The sequence below is a fragment of the Peromyscus californicus genome, unplaced genomic scaffold (assembly GCF_007827085.1).
Source record: "Peromyscus californicus insignis strain IS unplaced genomic scaffold, ASM782708v3 Scaffold_15__1_contigs__length_86483966, whole genome shotgun sequence".
NCBI lineage: Eukaryota > Metazoa > Chordata > Mammalia > Rodentia > Cricetidae > Peromyscus > Peromyscus californicus.
The window spans coordinates 73,869,132-73,889,876 of NW_026294447.1; the positions used below are offsets into that span (position 1 = coordinate 73,869,132).

At 39.9% G+C, this 20,745-nt stretch overlaps 1 protein-coding gene and 1 long non-coding RNA gene across 5 annotated transcripts in view; one reads left to right on the forward strand and one right to left on the reverse strand.

Annotated features, from left to right (window-relative positions):
* The window catches only part of LOC128111142 (uncharacterized), a 92,965-nt gene that overhangs the window by 26,577 nt on the left and 45,643 nt on the right, over positions 1-20,745 (reverse strand). The window lies entirely within an intron of this gene.
* Med6 (mediator complex subunit 6) lies at positions 4,611-20,406 on the forward strand. Of its 3 annotated transcripts, none has more exons than XM_052739409.1 (8): positions 4,638-4,770; positions 9,099-9,258; positions 9,703-9,794; positions 11,564-11,646; positions 12,435-12,543; positions 14,451-14,566; positions 19,397-19,424; positions 20,000-20,406. In XM_052739409.1, the coding sequence occupies exons 1-8, from the start codon at positions 4,749-4,751 to the stop codon at positions 20,128-20,130; spliced, it is 741 nt and encodes a 246-aa protein (XP_052595369.1). In that variant the 5' UTR covers positions 4,638-4,748; the 3' UTR covers positions 20,131-20,406. The 3 variants fall into 3 exon arrangements, with proteins under 3 accessions (XP_052595371.1, XP_052595369.1, XP_052595370.1); XM_052739410.1 differs by lacking the exon at positions 4,638-4,770 and adding an exon at positions 7,730-7,915; XM_052739411.1 differs by lacking the exon at positions 14,451-14,566 and having other exon boundaries at positions 4,611-4,770.

Consider the following 20,745-nt stretch of genomic DNA (forward strand, 5'->3'; position numbering starts at 1 on the left):
GATATTTTCTGAGAGCAAGGCAAGTAGAGTAACAAAAAAGATAAAACTAAAAATTACATACGTTTGTAAATTTTAAAAACACACAAATAACTCAGGGTTAAAAAAATAGTCAAGACTTTAAAAAAACACTCAGAATAAAATGAAAACACTGTGCATGAAACTCAAGGTATACAATGGAAAGTGTTCCCTCAAGGACAATTTATAGCAATAAATGATTAAAAGAGCATTAATGAGATAATGTTAATTTTTTAAAATTGGGGGAAAGTCACATGAAGTAGAAAGAACAGGATTAAGAACAGAAATAAATGAAAGCGAAAAAGACACACTAGAATTCATTAAAGTAAGAGTTGATTTTTAAAGAAAAACAAACCAATTGGATAAATCTTTGGTGATTTTAATCATGAAAAAAGATGAAACAAACATTACTAACAATGCGACCCACATGTAGATAAGGCTCAGATTAGAATGGCAATAAGAAACCAGGATCAATTGACTGTATTATTAATAAAATCTAGGGAGTTTTATGGAAGGGGGTTGTTGATACAGTATCTCACTATGATGCCCTGGCTGACCTGGAACTCACTCTGTAGAGCAAGCAGACTGGCCTTGAACTTGAAGTGATCTTCCTGCCTCTACAAGTGCTGGGATTACAAATGTGAGTCACCACACCTGGCTATAACTTCTTTCGAATGCTAGAGATGTAGCCCAGGGTGTTGTGCATGCTAGGGAAGCCCCTACCACTGAGCTACATGCCCCTCCTTGATAGTCTTACTTAGGAAACTGCCTAATCCTCTACTCAGAGGTCCATAAGAAGGGTTCATCATCAGGTTTGCATGTTATTGCTACCTTCTGTGATTGTCATTTGACACCCAGCTATTTGACTTTGGGCTCCTGCTTGACACATGAGTCGGATACTCCTCTGCAACACCCAGAGTCAGGTAAGCAACGCAGGACCTCAATCCCAAAGAAGATGATGGTGGTTAGGGGTTTTCTACTGTGATGTGGGATTCTGATCATCTAGTATGCCACTATTGGTGCTTTTGGCAGGCTCATGGGGGTCTTTGAAGTTTAGTGCCATCCAACCTCACAGACCCTTAATGAATGTTCTGTAGTGAGAAGAATACTGACGCCCATTAGGCACTGGTGATTCTGTGTCTTCTGACTGAGCTTATCTGTTTGGGACTGTAGGGCTAAAGCTCTTAGTGATTGGATTATTTTACAGTTACAGCTACTTCCCTCAGGTGAACAGCTGTTTTCAGAAGTGCTGTCCTCTATTTCATGCTGTAGATGAGTGATGTATTTTCTTGTAACATTTAAACACCCAGGTCATCTTGATACTTGGTCTCTCCCTGGACCACTGGATCCACTCTCAGAGATGCCAGAATGACTTGTCAGAGGTGTTGCCTCCGCAATTCTGAGGTTATTTTCCACCTTCATTTATATTATGAAACATCTGAAGTTCCTCCTCAGAAGAGGAGAAAAACATCTCATACAGACTTCATACTTTCTAGACCACTTTCTCAAGGATATCATATGGAACACAGCCATGTATTTTTCTTTTTATTTAGAACATTAGCATAAAGGGAGCTTTTGTTGTGTGTTCTGCATTGTTCTCTAGTCAGGAGAGCTCTTAGAAGAGCTTCCTTCCTTCCTTCCTTCCTTTTCTTTCTTTCCTTCTTTCTTAACATTTTATTGATTCCTTGTGGCTTTTCACACCATGCATCTCGAGCCTACCCATCTCTCCCTCCTCTCACATCCACCCTCTGCCCCTAAACACCCCTCCCCCAATAGAATGAAGTAAAATTTAAAAGAAAAAAGAAAAATCTTGCTGTAGAAGTTGTAGTGTGACACAGTGAGTCACACAGTATATTAGTCCATATATCTTTACTTGCAAGTGCTCATTGCAATAAGTCATTGGTCTGGTTTGAGGCCTCTGAATCCCATTACACTATCAATACTGGGCCCTCATTGGGACTCCTCTTGGATGTTCTGTTGCCCTATGTTGTGGAGATCCTGCAACTTTGGATCTGCAGGACTGGCCCCTTCACATGCTCCAGCAGATCATGGATGTTGGGGTGGCCAACTCATAGTCCTGGTTCTGGCAGCCCACCAATTCTCCCTTGTCCTCACCACCAGGGGGAGCTCTCCAGCACTGCCCTGGCTAGTTCACCCTATATAGCAAGCAGCAAGGGGCGGGGCAGTTCTTCTGCTTTCATGCCCCCAGGGTCGGCTCACCCACAGCTACACCACTAGGGCCAGTTCCACTGTGTTGCAAGGGTCACTGTCCTGAGTGCTGCAGCTGGTGAGGGGCAGGACTAGCTCTCCCACTCTCACAACCTCAGGGCCAGCTCTCCCACCTGCCACAGGGGTTAGGGGAGGGTAATCTCTCCATAAGGCAGATGAGGGGCAGGGCCAGATCTGCCATGCTCACATTCTCTGATCACATTAGCCCCCATCAACAGGATCAGCTCTACTGTGCTGCCTAGGTGAGGTGCAGGGCCTGTTGTCCTGAGTGCTACAGCCAGTGAGGGCAGGGCCAGCCCTTCCTCTCATGACCCAGGGGCCAGATCTCCCACATGCCAAAGGTGGCAAGGGGTGAGGAACAAGGGGAAGCATCTTTCCCTCGCAGACACTGTCCCATGACAGATCAATAGTGGGGCCAGCTCTCCCATGCTTGCACCCTTGGGGCTGACTCACTTTTAATCCCTCTCCCCCACCAGGCTATTAAGTCACCATTGCTCTTTAATCCTGTCACCTAAATATTTTTCATCCCTCCCTCCTTCAGTTCAATATTTTTATTAGTGAAGGCATCATTTAGTTTCCAATGATTGCCAATATAGATTCCCCGGTTTGAGTCTTAGGAATACTTCCAACTCCATCCTCCTTAAAGCAGCTTTCTAAACCGGAAGTTCAATCACATTTCTCCTGTTGCCTGCAAAATCCAGTGGACTTCCCCAGTCTGGTTTAACATCCATCTGGTTTATCATGCGTGTGTTCTGTCACAGCCTTTCCTAATCTGCTTCTAAGGACACAAGGAAACAAGATCAGTGAAACAAAACAAAAGCTTGCTGTTTCCTGCTGAAACTGTCTGTATTAAAAAACCCAGCTCAGCATGTGCATACTTCTTTGTGAACATTTATTTTATCCACATCATTTCAAGTATAACATCCTAGTTCAAAAATTGAAGTGAACAAGAAATATGCTTTTACTACACTGATTTAAAATGTGCTATTCCTTGGTCTCTGAGTGAAATTAAATCAGGGGTCCTCCTGCCTTACTAGTTGGTTATGGTTAAATGCTGGGAATGGGAGCTTGGCAGTACTTAGTTTTGAGAATATAAGCTCCTTGTATCAGGCTTTGGGGCTCTGTCTTGTTTGCAGGCACCTCCATCATTTTGATTTTTTGTTTGTTTGTTTTTGTTTTTCGAGACAGGGTTTCTCTGTGTAGCTTTGGAGCCTTTCCTGGAACTCACTCTGTAGCCCAGGCTGGCCTCGAACTCAGAAATCGCCCAGCTCTGCCTCCTGAGTGCTGGGATTAAACGCATGTGCCACCACCCCCCGGCTCATTTTGCTTTTATAAAGTCACACTAGACACAGAAAGTCCTTCTGTCGTTTTCTATGCCTTCTCCACACCACAGAATTGTTCCCTACTTGAAGTCTGTCTGTTCCAGACTACCTGGAAGGCAGACACTAGGACAATACTCAGAACATTCCTTTTTCTCAAGCTTGTTAACAATTTACCTCAGAAGCACTTCCTATTTTGAGAAATTTAGTCATAAATTGATTCAGGTTTCTAATTGATTAAGGGTGTTTTTTTTTTTTTTTTTTTTTTTTTTTTTTTTTTTTTTTTGGTTTTTCGAGACAGGCTAAAAGATTTATTTATTTTGTATACAGCATGTATGACTACAAGTCAGAAGAGGGCACCAGATCTCATTACAGATGGTTGTGAGTCACCATGTGGTTGCTGGGAATTGAACTCAGGACCGCTGGAAGAGCAGTCGGTGCTCTTAACCTCTGAGGCATCTCTCCAGCCCTGGTTAAGGTTTTTAATGGGCTCAGTCAACAGGCAAACGAAAGACTTTTGAATTCTCTGCTAAATAACAGCTCGTTTGAATACTCATGAGGTATTTTTATTATTTTGAAAACACTGTCTCTCTATGTAATCCAGGCTGGCCCTAAATTTGCTATCCACTTGGCTCTGCCTCCTGAGAGCTGGGATTAGAAGTGAGTCTTAGACTCGGTTTAGAGGAGAATTTTAGAATATCAGTGGTGTGCATGAGGCAGGACTCTGTTCAACCTCTTTACCTGTAAATAGACTTACTTTTTCCACTGTTCGGCCCTGATGCTTGGCCTGCTTTTTTATTTTTTTTCTCTCTGACTCTGTCCCTCCAGACTCGGCCAGCTCCAGCTGGGAATCCACTGCGACGTAGCCCTCCTTTCTCCTACTCCATAGTGTACAAGTCCCGCCCTTCCCCTCCTCCCGGCTTTCCTCGGCGGGTCCCACCTCTTCGACCTCCTGGTCGCCACCCCGTGCCTCGCCTTTTTCCTCTTCGCGGGTGTCCAACTGCAAAAATTCAACCCGGTTCCCCTGCTTTACCCCTCCTCCCTCCGCCTTGCCACCCCGCGCGCTTCTCCAGAATACTTTGGCCCTCCTTGCTTCCCGTACGGTCGGCAGCCCGCCGCTTCCGTCGCGGTAGTCATTACCTTCACTGTGCGCCGGAAGGAGGCTCTACGAGCGCTTTTAGAATTATGGCGGCGGTGGATATCCGAGGTAATGTATGTTACGCTCACCCCCAGATTGTGGTCTGTTAGGGGTTTATAGCTCGCCGAGGTCAGCCTCATACCCTTTTGTGAGGTCTCTCTCAAGCTCTTTTGAGTGGCTTCTGGACAACTGAAGGCTCTAATTTGACGAAAAGTTGTAGAGTGTTTCCGTATTCTGACGAGTCTCTTTAAAAGAGTCGAAACGGAAGAGTTAGAAGCAGTTTTGGCCTTTTCTACCACGATGCTGGGGCGTTATATCGAGGTGAGGGGATGGCTTTTGGGAAGAGAGAAGTGGAATAAAATAAGGACTGATCCTATCGTACCGGACAGAAATCCCTAAGTCTTCGTATTAATGTTTTAATTTTTAGTCTATAATACCTTTCGTTTGTCATTCAGTAGTTACCTTCGGCAGGCTGTAGCGGTATTGTCATTTTCGTTGAATCAGAGAATAAATAAATGGAGATGCAACCTCTTCATTGCTTCTTGGTCTCGGGTAGCATGTTTGTATATGTTCCAGTTTTTTTTCTTGACAATTTTTTAAATGCATATAATGCATTTTGATCATATATACCGCCCATTACCCTCTTTTATCTTACACACTCCCGGTGAACCCTTTATTCCCAACAAGTTCACCACCTACTTCCATGGTGTGTGTGTGTGTGTGTGTGTGTGTGTGTGTGTGTGTGTGTGTGTGTGTGTGTGTGTGTGTTGAGTTTAATTAATTAGGGTTACTTGAATGAACATGTTTCATATATTTTTTTAAAGTGTTTGAGATATCTTTTGCTATCTTAGGTGAACTGAGGTTCCAGGCAGCTTATGTATAGTTACTTAAGTATCGGTTGTCAGTATTTCTGGATCACATTTTTATCTGCTGGTCTTCCATTGTGAGGAGTTTCAAATTTCTAAGTTCATCAGTTGAAGATTGCTGAGTGTTACCCTGACAGCTGTTCACCATGCTGTCTTGCTAATAAGTAAAAAGAAAAATTTAGTCCACGATACCGTATTTGATTATTTAGCATTTTCAGCGTTTTACTTATTGTTTAGATTTGTTAGCATCATTGTAATGTGTTTGATATTTAGAGGAGTGGCAGAGAAGCTGGCACAGCCAGAAATGGAGTGAGAAGATGTGGGAAGATAATTTAGAGAAGTCTTGTTAGGCTAGGGTAAGGTTTATTTCCTCAGAGTAAGAGCGCCACTGCAGAGTTTTGATCAATGGAGACGGCACGTGCTGACTGTCTTTCTTTTAATTTATGTATTTATGTGTTAGATCATTTTTGCGGCCGAGAATAGTGTAGGGAGACAAGGAAAGCATCTGAAAAGCCAGGAGGACTTTTCTAGAATGGATGGAAATTGCAGATAGCTTGGAAAAGGGTGATAACTGCATTAGTGAGAAGTGGGTGAATCTGCCTGATTTGGTAGTAGTTCTATTTATGAAGTTGTGACCAGAGGTTATCTTGAAGTGGGACAGATACATTTTTTTTTCAGCCAGAGACTATACTTTTCATTCCAGTTCAGTATTTTGTAGATGAATGCCCTTAAATATATGAGGCTGTTTAAATTGATTGATTAAGATGTGTGATTAATAGAGTAAATCATACTTGCCTTGGCTTTCAGTCATGAATTGTAAGCATTTGATGAGTAATTTCCTGACAAATAAAAACTCACAACTTAATGGGAGCACATTTCTGTGTTTTTGGTTATGATATGAGAATTAGTAATAACAGTATATTAAAATTGCCATGAGAGCAGAGAAAAGACCACCACTACCATTGTCACAGTTAACATTTATTGGGTTACAAGTTTACTGAGCATTTAACACACATAATGTTGTATATGTAAATAAAGATCTTACCTACCTACCTTTAGTTAATAGATACGGGCATGAAATGATTATGCCTGGTAAATGATATAAAGATAAGGTATAAGAAACATTTTTAAGGAAAAAAAGTCAATTTCCTAAAATAGCTAAAAGGAACGCATGTTTCACAGTAAATAAGATTGTTAGTAGGACTAGAGAATTTAAATCTTAGTCGTGATTTCCCTTTTTTTGGGGGGGGGTGGATTAAAGGCGTGTGCCCCCACTGCCTGGCCGTGGTTTCCCTTTATTGCTTTTTATTAGAAAAGATATCTTTTTCTGAAAACATTATTTCCTGTTTTTGAATATTTTGACTATGACTTTATCCATACACACACACACACACACACACACACACACACACACACACACAGAGAGAGAGAGAGAGAGAGAGAGAGAGAGAGAGAGAGAGAGAGAGAGAGATGGTTGGTTGTAGCATGAATCTTAAAGAGTCTTATTAATAAAATCAAACCTGAGCCAGGTATTGGGGTGAATGCTGGAAGATCAGAGAAGCAGAACAAGCTACAGCTACCTCACCTCGCCAGTTCCTCAGCTGATCCTGTTTCCTTAGACTGGAAACCTCTGAGTCCTCATCCAGAATGAATCTCAGCTGAACTGTTGGCTCAAAAGCCTAAAGGCTTAACCAGGCCAAAAGCTTCTAGTTTCTGGTCTTCATGCCTTATATACCTTTTTGCTTTCTGCCATCACTTCCTGGGATTAAAGGCTCACTTTCTGGGATTAAAGGCGTGAGTCACCATGCCTGGCTGTTTCCAATGTGGCCTTGAACTCACAGAGATCCAAAGGAATTTCTGCCTCAGGAATGCTAGGATTAAAGGCGTGAGTGCCACCATTTTCTAGCCTCTACCTAGTGGCTATTCTGTTCTCTGACCCCAGATAAGTTTATTAGGGTGCACAATATTTTGGGGAACACAATACCACCACAGTTGGTATTATTTTTGTTAACATACTTCATCTGTTTGTGTCCTTTATTTTAGGTCACATAAAGCACAATTTATTATTTTTTTTATATGTAACAACTTTTTTACGTTTGATTCGTTTTGCTGGAAATTACTTGTTACCTTGAGTTAGATTTGACTTTTTTTTTTCCCCTTTTTCGAGACAAGGTTTCTCTGAATTTTTGGAGCCTGTCCTGGATCTCGCTCTGTAGACCTGGATGGCCTGGAACTCACAGAGATCTGCCTGCCTCTGCCTCCCAAGTGCTGGGATTAAAGGCGTGTGCCACCAATGCCCAGCAAGATTTGACTTCTTCAGAGATGCCCAAAGTAGCTGTATAGAAGAGGTGAAACTTTTCAACCAGTATTATATTAGCATTATGATTTTTATAACTTAACTCTAGTGGTGTTTAGTAGGCACTGATATGAAACATTATTATCATAGTCAGCGCACAATGAAACTCATTAGTTATAGAAAACTAATTTACCATATTTTTTAAGACAGGATCACATGTAGTCCAAGCTGGCCTCAATCTCTTGATCCTCCTGTCTCAGCCTCCCAGGGTGCTATGGCCTGTAGGTCTTGATCACTGTTCCTGGCTCTACCATGTCTTTTTAAAAATTAAGATTTAATTCTACTCTGAATCTGAAACATTATGGCTGTAAAAAGGGAATTTTACTTACCATTTGCCCCTTAACTTTTGTATCACTATTCTCTTGTCTATAGTAGAGGCTCCCTGATATTCTTTGCCTGCCAATGGAAGGATCTTTAAACTGGTGGTTGTGGGTGTGTTTGGAAATTTTTGAATCAGTTGTTAGCATTAAAAACTTGGGATTTCAGCCGGGCGGTGGTGGTGGTGGTGGCGGCATATGCCTTTGATCCCAGCACTTGGGAGGCAGAGGCAGGTGGATTTCTGTGAGTTCAAGGCCAGCCTGGTCTACAGAGTGAGATCCAGGATAGGCACCAAAACTACACAGAGAAACCCTGTCTCGAAAAAACCAAAAACCAAAAAAACCCCAAAAAACTTTGGATTTCTAGTCTTTAAAAAGATCTTTCTAGATTTCAAATCGTAATACTTCTTTACCCAATCAAACTATTCAAAATCAAAATAGAGAAACAATGTATTTTATCTTTTGTACCTTTGTGTATGAGTTCTCTCTGCTGGGAACCAGTTTACCCTCTTCTTCATGGCGAGTCTCTCCTTTAACAATGCAAACCTACCTCTTGCCCATGAAGCATAATTTCCATTTTCTCTGTGAGCTGTTTTGTTACCCTACTTATGCTTCTATGATTAATTTACCCCTAACTTTACTGTAGTCCTTACTGTGTTCCTTTTTCATAGTTCTCTCTTCTGTTAGACTGTTAACAGTACATAGGGCTGGGCTGGAGAGATGGCTCAGTTGTTAAATATTAGGCTCACAGCCAAAATATGAGTGCATAGGGCAGAATCTATATCATTAATTCACAGCACATAGTAGGTATTCATTGGATTATTTATTGTTTTTAATTCTTTTATTTCTTTCCTATAGATAATCTGCTGGGAATCTCTTGGGTTGACAGCTCTTGGATCCCCATTTTGAACAGTGGTAGTGTCCTGGATTACTTTTCAGAAAGAAGCAACCCTTTTTATGATAGGACGTGTAATAATGAAGTGGTCAAGATGCAGAGGCTAACATTAGAGCACTTGAAGTAAGTTGTTTTAAGAAGGTAGCACCTTTGCTAACTTGAGATTTTGCAATGATTGGTCATTTTGCCTGTGTATGGTAATTAGCGATAGATACAGTTGAATCTTTGGAAGGAAACCCCTGAGCTTTAGGCTGAGGAGATGGCTCACTGGTTTTATAAAGTTTAGTTTCTATATTTTAAATAGCTTTTGCTATGAGGTAATTTTAGCTGTTAAAGGTAACTTACTGTTAAATTCATGAATTTTTATAAATTTGTTTAAAAATCACATTTTAATCTATGTACCAACTGTCTGGGAAAATAGCTGGTTTTTTTCAATAGCCAACTTTTAACATTAATCATAAGCATTTTAGTTCCCTTTCTACACTACTGTTGCAATTTATTTGGTAATTTAAGTGTCCTACACAGTTTTAGGAATCCTTCATAGATCTCTGTATGTTTCCATTTCAGTCAGATGGTTGGAGTTGAATACATCCTTTTACATGCTCAAGAGCCCATTCTTTTCATCATTCGAAAGCAACAGCGGCAGTCCCCTGCTCAAGGTAAAATGTCCAAAACACCACAATTTGTTTACTTCCTGATCTGTGTGCTTTCTTTTGTTTTTAAATAAGGGATTTATTTTGGTATACCATTCAGGAACTGGTATGTTATGATTTGTTTTGTTTTGCATCAAGTTCTATTTCTATATGTCCCATAAACTACATATATGTCCAGTACTTGTTAGGGGTGTACTCATCAGAGTCAGCATCTATTGTACTCACAGCCAGAATTTGTTATGGCTGCCTGGTAAGGATACACAGCTAGACAAATAACAGGAAAAGCCATTGTAGGAATCAACATCTTCTGAGGATCCATACCAAATGTGCCTTCTAGTTAGCATAAGATGAAGTTACACACACACACACACACACACACACACACACACACACACACACACACACACACATTTCTACTCCAGGAAGCCATTTGAAATTCTGAGCCTAAACCTTTTTTTGAGGACTAGTCACATAGGCATTTTCTGTTCACTAGAATTAAAGGCTCCCAGTAGGAACCAGTTTTCCACCATATTCACGGTATACATTTTGGTTGGGCAGGCAGGTATAGCTCCCGTAAGAAGTATATCAAAAACCCAGATGGTTCACCTCTTCCTATGAGCACAGTTGTTGAGTTCCCACTGGACCTTGAGCCTCCTGAATAACTTTCATCTCCTCTCAGTCTTTGAGTTAATACTTTTTATTAAGTTCATAGAGAATCCACTGAGTATCTTCAAATGACACATTCAACCAAAAATCTTACCTGGGTTTTACTATCAAATGAATATTTGCTTAAGAAACAACATTGAAGAGTAAATGCATCCAGACTTGATTTTGAATCAGAGAGCTAAAGCATATATTTTAGCAATGACTGGCACTTCAAGACACCTTGGGATCAAGCCAAGATTTTGCAGAGTCTCATTGAAGAAGAGATTATTCAAAGTAGAAAAGCAGGGTGGTATTGCTGAGAGACATCTCTCAAATAGATGCTCTACATAAAGACACTTGGGGACATCCTTTTCCCTGGAACCTTTCAATATCAGAAAATCACTATAGTTAGAATCACTAAAGAAGCTATAGTTAGAAATTCAAATCTTATTTCAGAGTAGAAGGTCTAGAGTCTCTGCAGAGAAAAAGAGAACTGTAGATAATAAGCAAGGTTACTTGTGAACATTCAGGATATAGTAATTACACAAGATGGTATTGAGGCTCAGTAATAGTTATCTTTGTCCTGAGGGCTCAGTCTTGGGACTCAGAGGAAAGTATAGTGCATGCATCACATATCTTCTTCACTCTGGTCTCTAAGTGTCTTATGTTCTTCAGTCTTACTTCCTAATTTGGTTGACTGACAGCATTGGCATTGTTTAGTCCATTGAAATGTGCTATATATACCTATACATGTACCTAGTAAGATCTCATTTTAATAATCTTAAGATGCATTGAATTGATTAAACTTGATTCAGATGTGCCTGGTGTTTGAAAAGCCCTGCTTGTGGGTAAGAATTGGTGTACATTTTCTGTGAAGGGCAGAGAGTAAACTCTTTAGGCTTTGTGGATGGAACTACATGGAACTGCTCAACTGTTAACAACCCTAGATAGCATAAATGAACAGTGTGGCTGTTTTCCCATACTGCCTACTTCTATAGAAATTGCCAGACCTTCCCTTAAAGTTTCATATATTAAAGTGCCAGAGTTTAGTTGTTCGTTCTATGAAAAAATCATTTTTTAGCAGTTTGTGTCCAAGATATGTTCATAAGCATTTTTTCCTGCTGCTTTAGTTATCCCACTGGCTGATTATTATATCATTGCTGGAGTCATCTATCAGGCACCAGACTTGGGATCAGTTATAAACTCCAGAGTGGTACGTGTCTTCACCCACCTACGCATCTACCTGCCTACCTGCCTGCCCGCCCTTCCTCCCTCCCTCTCTCCTTCCCTTCCCTTCCCCTCCCTTCCCTTCCCTTTTTATTTCTTTAGACAGTAGCCTTGGACTCATTATGTATCCAAAGATGGCCTTGAACTCCAGTCCTCCTGTCTCCATCTCAAGTCCTGAGATTCCAGATGTGTGCCAGCACACCTAGTTTTTTTTTTTTTACATTCTTAGAACATTAAAGCAAACTTCTAATTGAGAGCCCCTGCTCTGAGAATCAAGTAGGAGCTCTTCTGCTTTGTGTAAGCTGGTATAAAATGTTGACTGTTACTGTGGGTCAAGTCCGTGCTAGTAGAGTCTGAAGAGTCACAGGCTCCACATCATTAGTAATATACATAAAAGTACTTGGAAAAAGAACTGCACCTGTACTATGTTTTTGTTGCCCTTTTTATTATTCCCTAAACAATACATTGTAATAGCTGTCTGTCTATATAGTACTTATATTGTGTTAGGTCTTATAAGTAATTTAGAGATGATTAAAAGAATATTGGAGAATTCATAGGTTACACAGAAATGCTAATTATTTTATATAAGGGATGTGAGGGTGGAACTCATCCCTTGCAGATACTGGAGGCGAATATAACTCCAGTAAAATGGCAATCTAGATTCTGAAAACAGGAAATTATCTTTGCATATGTAATATTTTATATTTACTTAGGACATTTTAGTTGACCTCATGAGAGATTTAGAATTTGTTGGTTTTTGTTTTGTTTTGCAAGCTTACTGCAGTGCATGGTATTCAGTCAGCTTTTGATGAAGCTATGTCATACTGTCGATACCATCCTTCCAAAGGGTATTGGTGGCACTTTAAAGATCATGAAGAGCAAGGTAAGTAGAGTGCCTAGGCCCTCCCAGAATGGTTTGATACTCTGAAGATGCAGCTCGAAGGCTTGTTATGTTACCGAGATAGGTTTTAATTTCTCAGATGATGGCATTACTGCCCCTGTGTTCATGTCATAGGTGCAGTAATAGTAACATCAGAACAGTTGTTAGTTTTGTCTATGAGGTCACATGTCCATAAGCTTTGTAAAGAAGATGTAAACATAAAGATGGAACATAAGAGGAGAAACATTGGTGATGAATGAGCAAAGATATTTCTTACTTCTGGGGTTGTCTTGGAATTTGGAACCATTCAGCCTTCTAGTCTTCAAAGTCAGGAGATGAGATACTGCTCTTGGTGCCTTTTCTTCAGATGGCCAGACTGTGTTCCCTCCCTTTCTCTCCCTCCCTTTCATTTTCATTTTTACCCCCTCCTGTTGTGTTAAGGGTTAAACCCAGGGCCTTAGGCATGCTAGGCAAGCACTTTACTCCTGAGTTATATCCCTAGTTGATTAGGTTGTTTGCTGGCTGTCTTTTGAAACTGTGTGTGTGTGTGTGTGTGTGTGTGTGTGTGTGTGTGTGTGTGTGTGAGTGTGTGATGTGCATATAAGCTTGTGTGCCACAGAATATGTGTGGATGTCAGAGGACAGCTCTGGAGTTGGTTTTCTGCATCCACCTTTAATGTGTGTTTGGGGGATTACACTCAGTTCTCCAGGCTTGCATGGCCACTGCCTTGTCTACTGTACCTCTCTCTGGACCTAGGTCACTTTCTAGTTCTTTGATGTTAGCACCTGTCATGATACTAGGTCCTTTAGTTTCCATGGATGCTAATTGATGGCTGTTCTTTTGGCATGTTTTACCAAAAACCTGTGTCCAGAAATGTGTCTATATGAGTGTATTTTCTTTTTTTTTGAGAATAATTAAGAATAGGGAAGATGACCTTTATGTAGGCTTCAGAGCTGTGTAGTGGCCTTTCAAATAAAGTTACTTTGATTCTTAGTATTGGGTGCAGGCAGTAATGTTTGATGTAGGAAAGTGTACCTTAGTGGAGTAAAATTGACCCGGGATAACTGTCCCCACCTTATGATGTCTAGAGCATGGCCACTTGGAATCCTTCATTTAGAGACAGTCCCTACACCCATTCCCTACCTCTGTTCCCCCTGCCAGAGCAAATGCCTGTAACTTTAGAATTTCTCCTCCATATCCTTTTTTATTCTTGCCTTCATGATCTTGTTTTGTATTTTTTCTCCTCAATACAATGTTTAGCCTTTTTCATAGAGAAAGAGAGAATGGGAATGAATAAATGAATGTGTTTTAGAAAATGTCTCCATATGGAGCCCAGGCTGTCCTTGAGCCATTAATTCTTCTGGCCTCATCCTCCCAAATGCTAAGATCAACAGAGATATGGATCACCATCCCCAGCTAATTTCAGTCTTTTGAGACAGATCTTGTGTAGTCTAGGCAGGTTAACTATAGGTTAACTTGACTGTATAGACAAGGATGACCTTTAACTCCTGATTCTCTTGCCTGGTTTAATTACTATCTTTATAATGGAGCATAGTAACTAAGACCTGTCTTTTCTATTTGTCCTTAGTAGGTTGTACAGAAAAGGACTATTGAATTGCACTTAAAATACTCAAAAGTAATTTCAGGCCTATAATATGGATTGTGATTTAGGTAATTATGAAGAATGTTAGTCTTAGAACTGTTTGTCTATCAGTGTTACACACTGAAACTAAAATATCTTTAAGAGACAGGTATGTCAGCTTTTGAAATGTTAGAATTTAACACCCGTTTGTAAAGGATAGTTAGGAACTCCTTTTATATATTTGCTGTTTTATTTGAAGAATTGCCTTAGTAAAGATGTTATTAAAATAATGGTTTCAGCATGTTGATTGGATTTTATATTTTAATAGATAAAGTCAAACCTAAAGCCAAAAGGAAAGAAGAACCAAGCTCTATTTTTCAGAGACAGCGTGTGGATGCTTTACTCGTAGACCTCAGACAAAAATTCCCACCCAAGTTTGTTCAGGTAATGAGAATGTATTGTGAATTTTGATTTGACACGTTTTAATTGGAAAGTCTTTTAGGTATGATTTAGAAATATTGGTTTTCCTTATTAGCTGAAAAATTACCCCTGAATGAGAGGAAAGGTTTAAAAAGGCTGAATGGGGGTAATGAATGAAAGGAATGGATTCAGCATTGCTCTCTGTTCCTTATTGAATCTGTGTGAACACTGAGCTCTGTGTTTGGATAACATTCTCACCTGTAAGGTTGCTGAAAGCATAGTAGATTCTAACCAACCTAGAATATGAAGCTCATGCTTTCTATTCTACCTGCTGCGTTCCCAGCCTGATATATAACATATGTCGCTTCTTAAATGGTTAATGGGTTAAGACTTAACAGAAAGTGGTAGAGGGCTTGGCATGGTCAAGAGAGGAAGCAGAGGTTCCTTAGAGTTCTCTTTTGTGTTAAAGGGTTGTAATGCCACCTAGGGATTTAGAAGTAGTCTAGCAGCAGATCCACCTGCCATTCTACACTGTGAGCTTTTGAAGTGAAGCAGCTGAGAAATGGAGTTCATGGCCATGTTAGTGCTAGTTATTCTGGACCTTTAAAGAAATGTGTACTCTCACAGGCATGTTTATTGTTGTTAGGAAGGATCTGAGGGAATTTTAAAGATAGTTTTAAGTTAATTGAGTTTTTTGTTTGTTTTGTTTTTTTTAAACACCATAAAATGATTTTAGAACAGGCTTCCTCTTCCCCTGTCTGACTCTAAAATAGTGAGAGATGTTACTATAATGGTTATGTGGTAGTGAAGAGACAAAGGTTGGAACATGAGATGAGAAAGCTAGCTTAGAGAAATTTCATGAACTGTTCTTGAAGGTAGAACAAGGGGAAACATGAGTTAGAGCTGTGTGCTGTGTGCTGGGAAACTGCTCTGGGTTGTTTGAGATGAGGTGTGCTGGTCATTTATTCAGTGAGTACACTATCTCTACTGCGTAGCCTGAGGGAAGGGCATCCAAATCTGTGCTGTCCAGTACATTAACCACTAGACACACATGACTCTTGAGTATTGCAAACACAGCTCATTCAGGCTGAGTTGTGATGTAAGTGTACAATACATATCAGTTTTAAACTTGTACCAGGTATTGGAGAGATGGCTCAGATGACCCAAGCTTGGTTTCTAACACCCGCATCAGGCGGCCTGTAACTCCAGTTCCATGGGGTCAGATACTGTCTTTCGGCCTCCATGGGTATCCATACATGTACATACACACATAAATAAAAATAAATCTTAAAACAAACTTAGGGCTAGAGAGATGGCTCAGCAAAGTTAAGAGTACTGGCTGTTCTTCCAAAGGACCTGGGATTGATTCCCAGCACCCATGTGGCAGCTCACAAATATCCAGTACCCTCTTGTGGCCTCTGCAAGTACATACATACTTGTATGTACCATACATACATGTGGTGCATAGACATACATGCAGACAAAACATCCACATGTAATTAAAAAGAAAAAACCCTTGCACCAAAAAAGTAAGACTAATTTTTAAAGAATTAATTATATTGTCTATAGGTAAGCCCAAAGGTTCCCTTTAAAACCATTCATTCATTTATATTTATTTATTTATTTAATGTGTGTGGGTTTGCCTGCATACATGTCTATGTACCACATATGTATGTGGTGCCCTTGGAGGACAGAAGAGGGCATTGAATGCTCCGGAACAGACAGTTGTGAGCCTCTGTGTGGGTGCTGAGAATCAAAGCCAGGTCCTCTGTAAGAGCAGCCCGTGCTCATAGCTGCTAAGGCATCTAGTGAGAGAGGCTAGACACTGTAGAAGCTTAAAGACAGCCTTGACTCTTAATACAAAAAAAGCTTTACCTTGTAGAAAGTTATGGCAATTAAAATAAATACATAAAAATGGAATAATTTAAAAGCAAATACACATGAACCCAGTGCTCATCTTTTGTATCTCCTACCTCTCTGTTATGTGATCAAACTGACTATACCCTTCATATAATCTCAGTGATGTTTTTCTTTTAAAGGTAGCAATAGATACATGAGAATAGCTGTTTTTTGAACCCAATATTTGTTTTAGTCATAAGGACCAAAAGGTAAATAGTCACGAGAGTACATCCAGCTCTGTAATAGATGCAGGAAAAGATGGCTTCCCTGGAACTGCTACGCAGAGTTGCTCAGCTGCTTGGAGCTCAGGGTGTACTTTTACTTAGACAGTATTGAACAGTCGGGCTTCTGATGCCTAAGTGTTTTTTCAGTAGTAGTATTAGCACAGGAGAGTCTTTGAGAAGTCTTCATGAGTCTTGAAGCCCCTTTTCCATGTTTTAATTCGTGTTACTGCTGGATGTTACACTGATACTAACGTGAGCATGGGGGGTTCAGGTCCTTTTGTCTTTTATGATGAATTTCTTTTCAGTGGTTTTAGTTTTTATCTGGAAGCTGCTAGGGCACTATATAGGATATGGCTCCATTTAGGTTTACCTTAAGACTGTGTGATTAAATTTGATTAAAGGCATTCCTGTTGTGTTTACCCATCTCATAGCACAGTCTGTTAGTTGGTTGGCAGTATTCATTAGGAAAGATTAGTCAGCGTGTGCTGGTACATAGGACATCAGTTCAAGTGGTTCAGAACTAGCAGTACAAAGATCTTAAAATTTGGAGCTGGAGGGATGGCTCAGAGGTTAAGAGCACTGGCTGCTCTTCCAGAGGTTCTGAGTTCGATTCCCAGCAACTACATGGTGACTCACAACCATCTGTAATGAGATCTAGTGTGCTCTAGTGGCCTGCAGGCATGCGTGCAGACAGAACACTGTATACATAATAAATAAATAAACCTTTTAAAAAAATCTTAAAATTTCATTCCCCTCACTGTTACTCTATTCCCTCTTCTGTTGTAAAATAAGGAATAATTACTTTAGACATATTTAAATCTTGATATGTTCATGATCTATGGCTGTGTTGTGGGATGTCTGTGACTACCCCTGTATTTGTTAATTTGTTAGATATTTATGTGGTTTTACTTGGTAAAGATTTATTACTATGTGATATAATAAGAATACACAGCCAAGGGTTGGAGAGATGGCTCAGTGGTTAAGAGTACTGACTCCTCTCACAGAGGATCAGTTTGGATTCCGAGCACCCATGTGGCAGGCCACAACTGTCTGTAACTCTAGTTCCAGGGGCTCCAGTGTCCTCTTTTTGATTCTGCAGGCACCAGGTATGCATGTAGTGCAAAGATATACATTCAGGCAAAACATTCCTATGCATTAAAGAATATATAGTCAGATTCTAGGGGAAAAGACACAATAGAGTCTGGAGGGGTCTGTGGTCTGTATATAGGTTTCCTTGTCCTTTTCCCTTCCTTGTAACAGGTTATATAGAGTATGCATTTTTACCTCAACAATAAAAACACACCAACATATGAATATTTCTGCCTGGGAAATTTATTAGAATTTAGAATTAAGTCTTTTAGAGGTAGTTCATCATATATTGATACTTCTCTTAAAGCACATAACAAAGTCCCACAGTCTCTGAAGGAAAGCAGATCTTTGCTATAAACCATATTATTTGTGTAGCCTAGGGACAGTGAATCAGTGTTATCAGATACAGAATGGTGGAAACCTCCTACAATTCAAGTTTATGTTTATCAGCCAAGGGCCAGCCTTGAAAATAGGCCTCTTTGTTGTTTAATTTTTTTCAGTGTTGTGGGTTGAACCCAAGGCCTTGGAGGAGCTACATCCTCAGCACATCTCCCCCCACTATTTTCCTAACGGGGGGAAATTAGTATTAATTTACTGGCAGGGTAGTCATTGGGGGAGGGGACATGCATGTGCCATCATCCATGGATGTGGAAGTTATAGGAGAACTTGGAGTAGATTTTCTCCCTTTCTCCTGTGGGTCACAGGGGTCAAACTCAGGGCAGGCTTGGTGGTAGGTGCATTTTACTTTACTCAGCCGTTTTATTGACTGTTAATTTTTTTTTTTTTTTTTGGTGACATGGTCTCATTAAATTGCCCAGGCAGGCAAATTTAGGTCCTCTGCAAGAGCAATACATTATCTTAAACCACTGAGCCAGCTGGGCTGGAGAGATGGCTCAGCAGTTAAGAGCACTTGTTGCTTTTTAGAGGATCTGGGTTTTACTCCCATCACCCACTTAAACAGCTCACAACCATCTGTAACTCTAGTTCCAAAGGATTTGACCTCCTCTTCTGGCTTCCTTGGGCACCAGGCATGTACATGGTACACCGACATTTATGCAGGGAAAATACCCATACATATAAAAATAAATAAATCTTTGGGTGAAAGACATCTTTTTCTTAGTTCCCATGCCTACCATACTTAAAATCAAAGGGTTTATCCATGGAACTCACTATGTAGACCAGGCTGGCCTCAAATTCACAGAGGTCCACCTGTCTCTGCCTCCCAAGTGCTGGGCTTAAATCACTCCTGGCTTCATTCTCCTTTTTATAGTTCATATCCTCTAAGCAGGTAAGTCTCTAAGGTTTGGTGGTTCTCTTATTTCTTCTCATTGAATTCCACATGACTATTCTTTTTATTGTAGCCTTTGTGGGAGGGCACACAGCTTGTTAGCTGTACAGCATTTTTATGGATGACTTCTGGTTTTAGATTTGTGTCTTTTTTTTTTTTTCTGGAATGAAGGGTGTAAAGAGTAGAAAATGACAAGCTTACTTTTTATGGTGCATGAATGGTAATTGTCCTTTATGAAATCACTTTACAATACAGTTACGTAAGTATATCATTTAAGACTATGAAACCCAGAAGAAACATTATTAAATTGACTTTTCCTTTTCCTTCTCCCATTTCCTATTTTTCAAATCCTAGCAAAAGTCTGGAGAAAAGCCTGTCCCAGGTATGGTTCATCTGCTATTCTTATTAAACTTGAAGTAAGATTAAGCAGCCTGTTTAATGTCCTAACAGCAATGGCATGTGAGATGAGCTGTGGTTATTTTGTCCTTTTAGGCTGTCCCATTATAGTTTGTCACCCCTAACCTTTGAACACTTTTGAATTGCCAACACTGAGTGTTTTGGTAGTAGTGATACTAGCATTTAAAAGTGGGGTTTAGGTAAAGAGAACAGGAAGAGCAAAGAAGCCACAGTGACTTGATGCTAGGTTTCCTCATCGAGAACAGGTGTAGAGCTGGCTGGTAAGTTGCCATAGGATCTGTTTTTGTGGCGTGTTCACACATGTCTTATTTTAATACCATGTGTTTGCTTAGCATTATAAATTTCTTCGAGTTAATAAATTTTTAGGTTTATAAATGATTTTTAAAATATGTCTGCCCGGGAAAACAACTAAATATTCAACTTCATAAGCAATTAAAAATGAATTTAAAAGAGTAAACCATTGATACTAACCAGTGTTTAAATTTATGTCTTCCTTCCACCTTCATTTGTTTTGACAAAATACCTGCTTTTGATGTCTAGTGGATCAGACAAAGAAAGAGACAGAGCCTCTACCAGAAACTGTGAAATCTGAGGAGAAGGAGAGTACAAAGAATGTTCAGCAGACTGTGAGCACTAAAGGTCCCCCTGAGAAACGAATGAGACTTCAGTGAATAGTGGACAAGAAAGAAGCCGGCAAGCTCCTTGTCAATCACTATACCTCAGCACCGTGGGAGGCTCTTGAGTCTTAAAACACTATCACAGCCCTCTTGTTTGTATGGAATGTACTGGTTCCTTACAAAAGGACATTCTCCCTACCATGATTTCTATGTGAATATTTCTTATGTATCTTTTGTAACCTTGCCTCTACTGGACATGGGCAGTGCACCTAACTCACAGATAATGCCAGTATATATCTTTAAAAACAATAAAGTTATTTGTATATATTACTTACCACGCCTTTTCCTTGTCTCTGAGAGGATAAATGCTAATGCAGTAACTAAGCATGTCTTGTAATATTTGGATATTCCTCCTTATTACAATAATACTTTTATTGAATAATTGAAAGGTAAAGGAAAACCTTCACTCATTGATAGCATCATCCCATGGACTCTTGTCAGTTTGCTTTGTTTTCTTTTTTAAATAACAGTTTTTAAATAATTCTTTGCGTATGTTTTCTTTATCATAATGTTAGTCTGTTGTGAGCACTTGCCGGTGTTTACTAGTGTATGGAATATCATTACCAAGATTTGGAGCTCAGTTTTTTAAAATGCTTCCTGTGTTATTTT

What these genes read in the sequence shown, in the direction of transcription:
- Med6 (XM_052739409.1), top strand. Translation starts at nt 4,749, where the DNA reads ATGGCGGCGGTGGATATCCGAG. An exon ending in GCGGCAGTCCCCTGCTCAAG is followed by an intron (nt 9,795 to 11,563) that starts GTAAAATGTCCA and finishes CTGCTGCTTTAG; the next exon opens with TTATCCCACTGGCTGATTAT. An exon ending in CAGTTATAAACTCCAGAGTG is followed by an intron (nt 11,647 to 12,434) that starts GTACGTGTCTTC and finishes TTGTTTTGCAAG; the next exon opens with CTTACTGCAGTGCATGGTAT.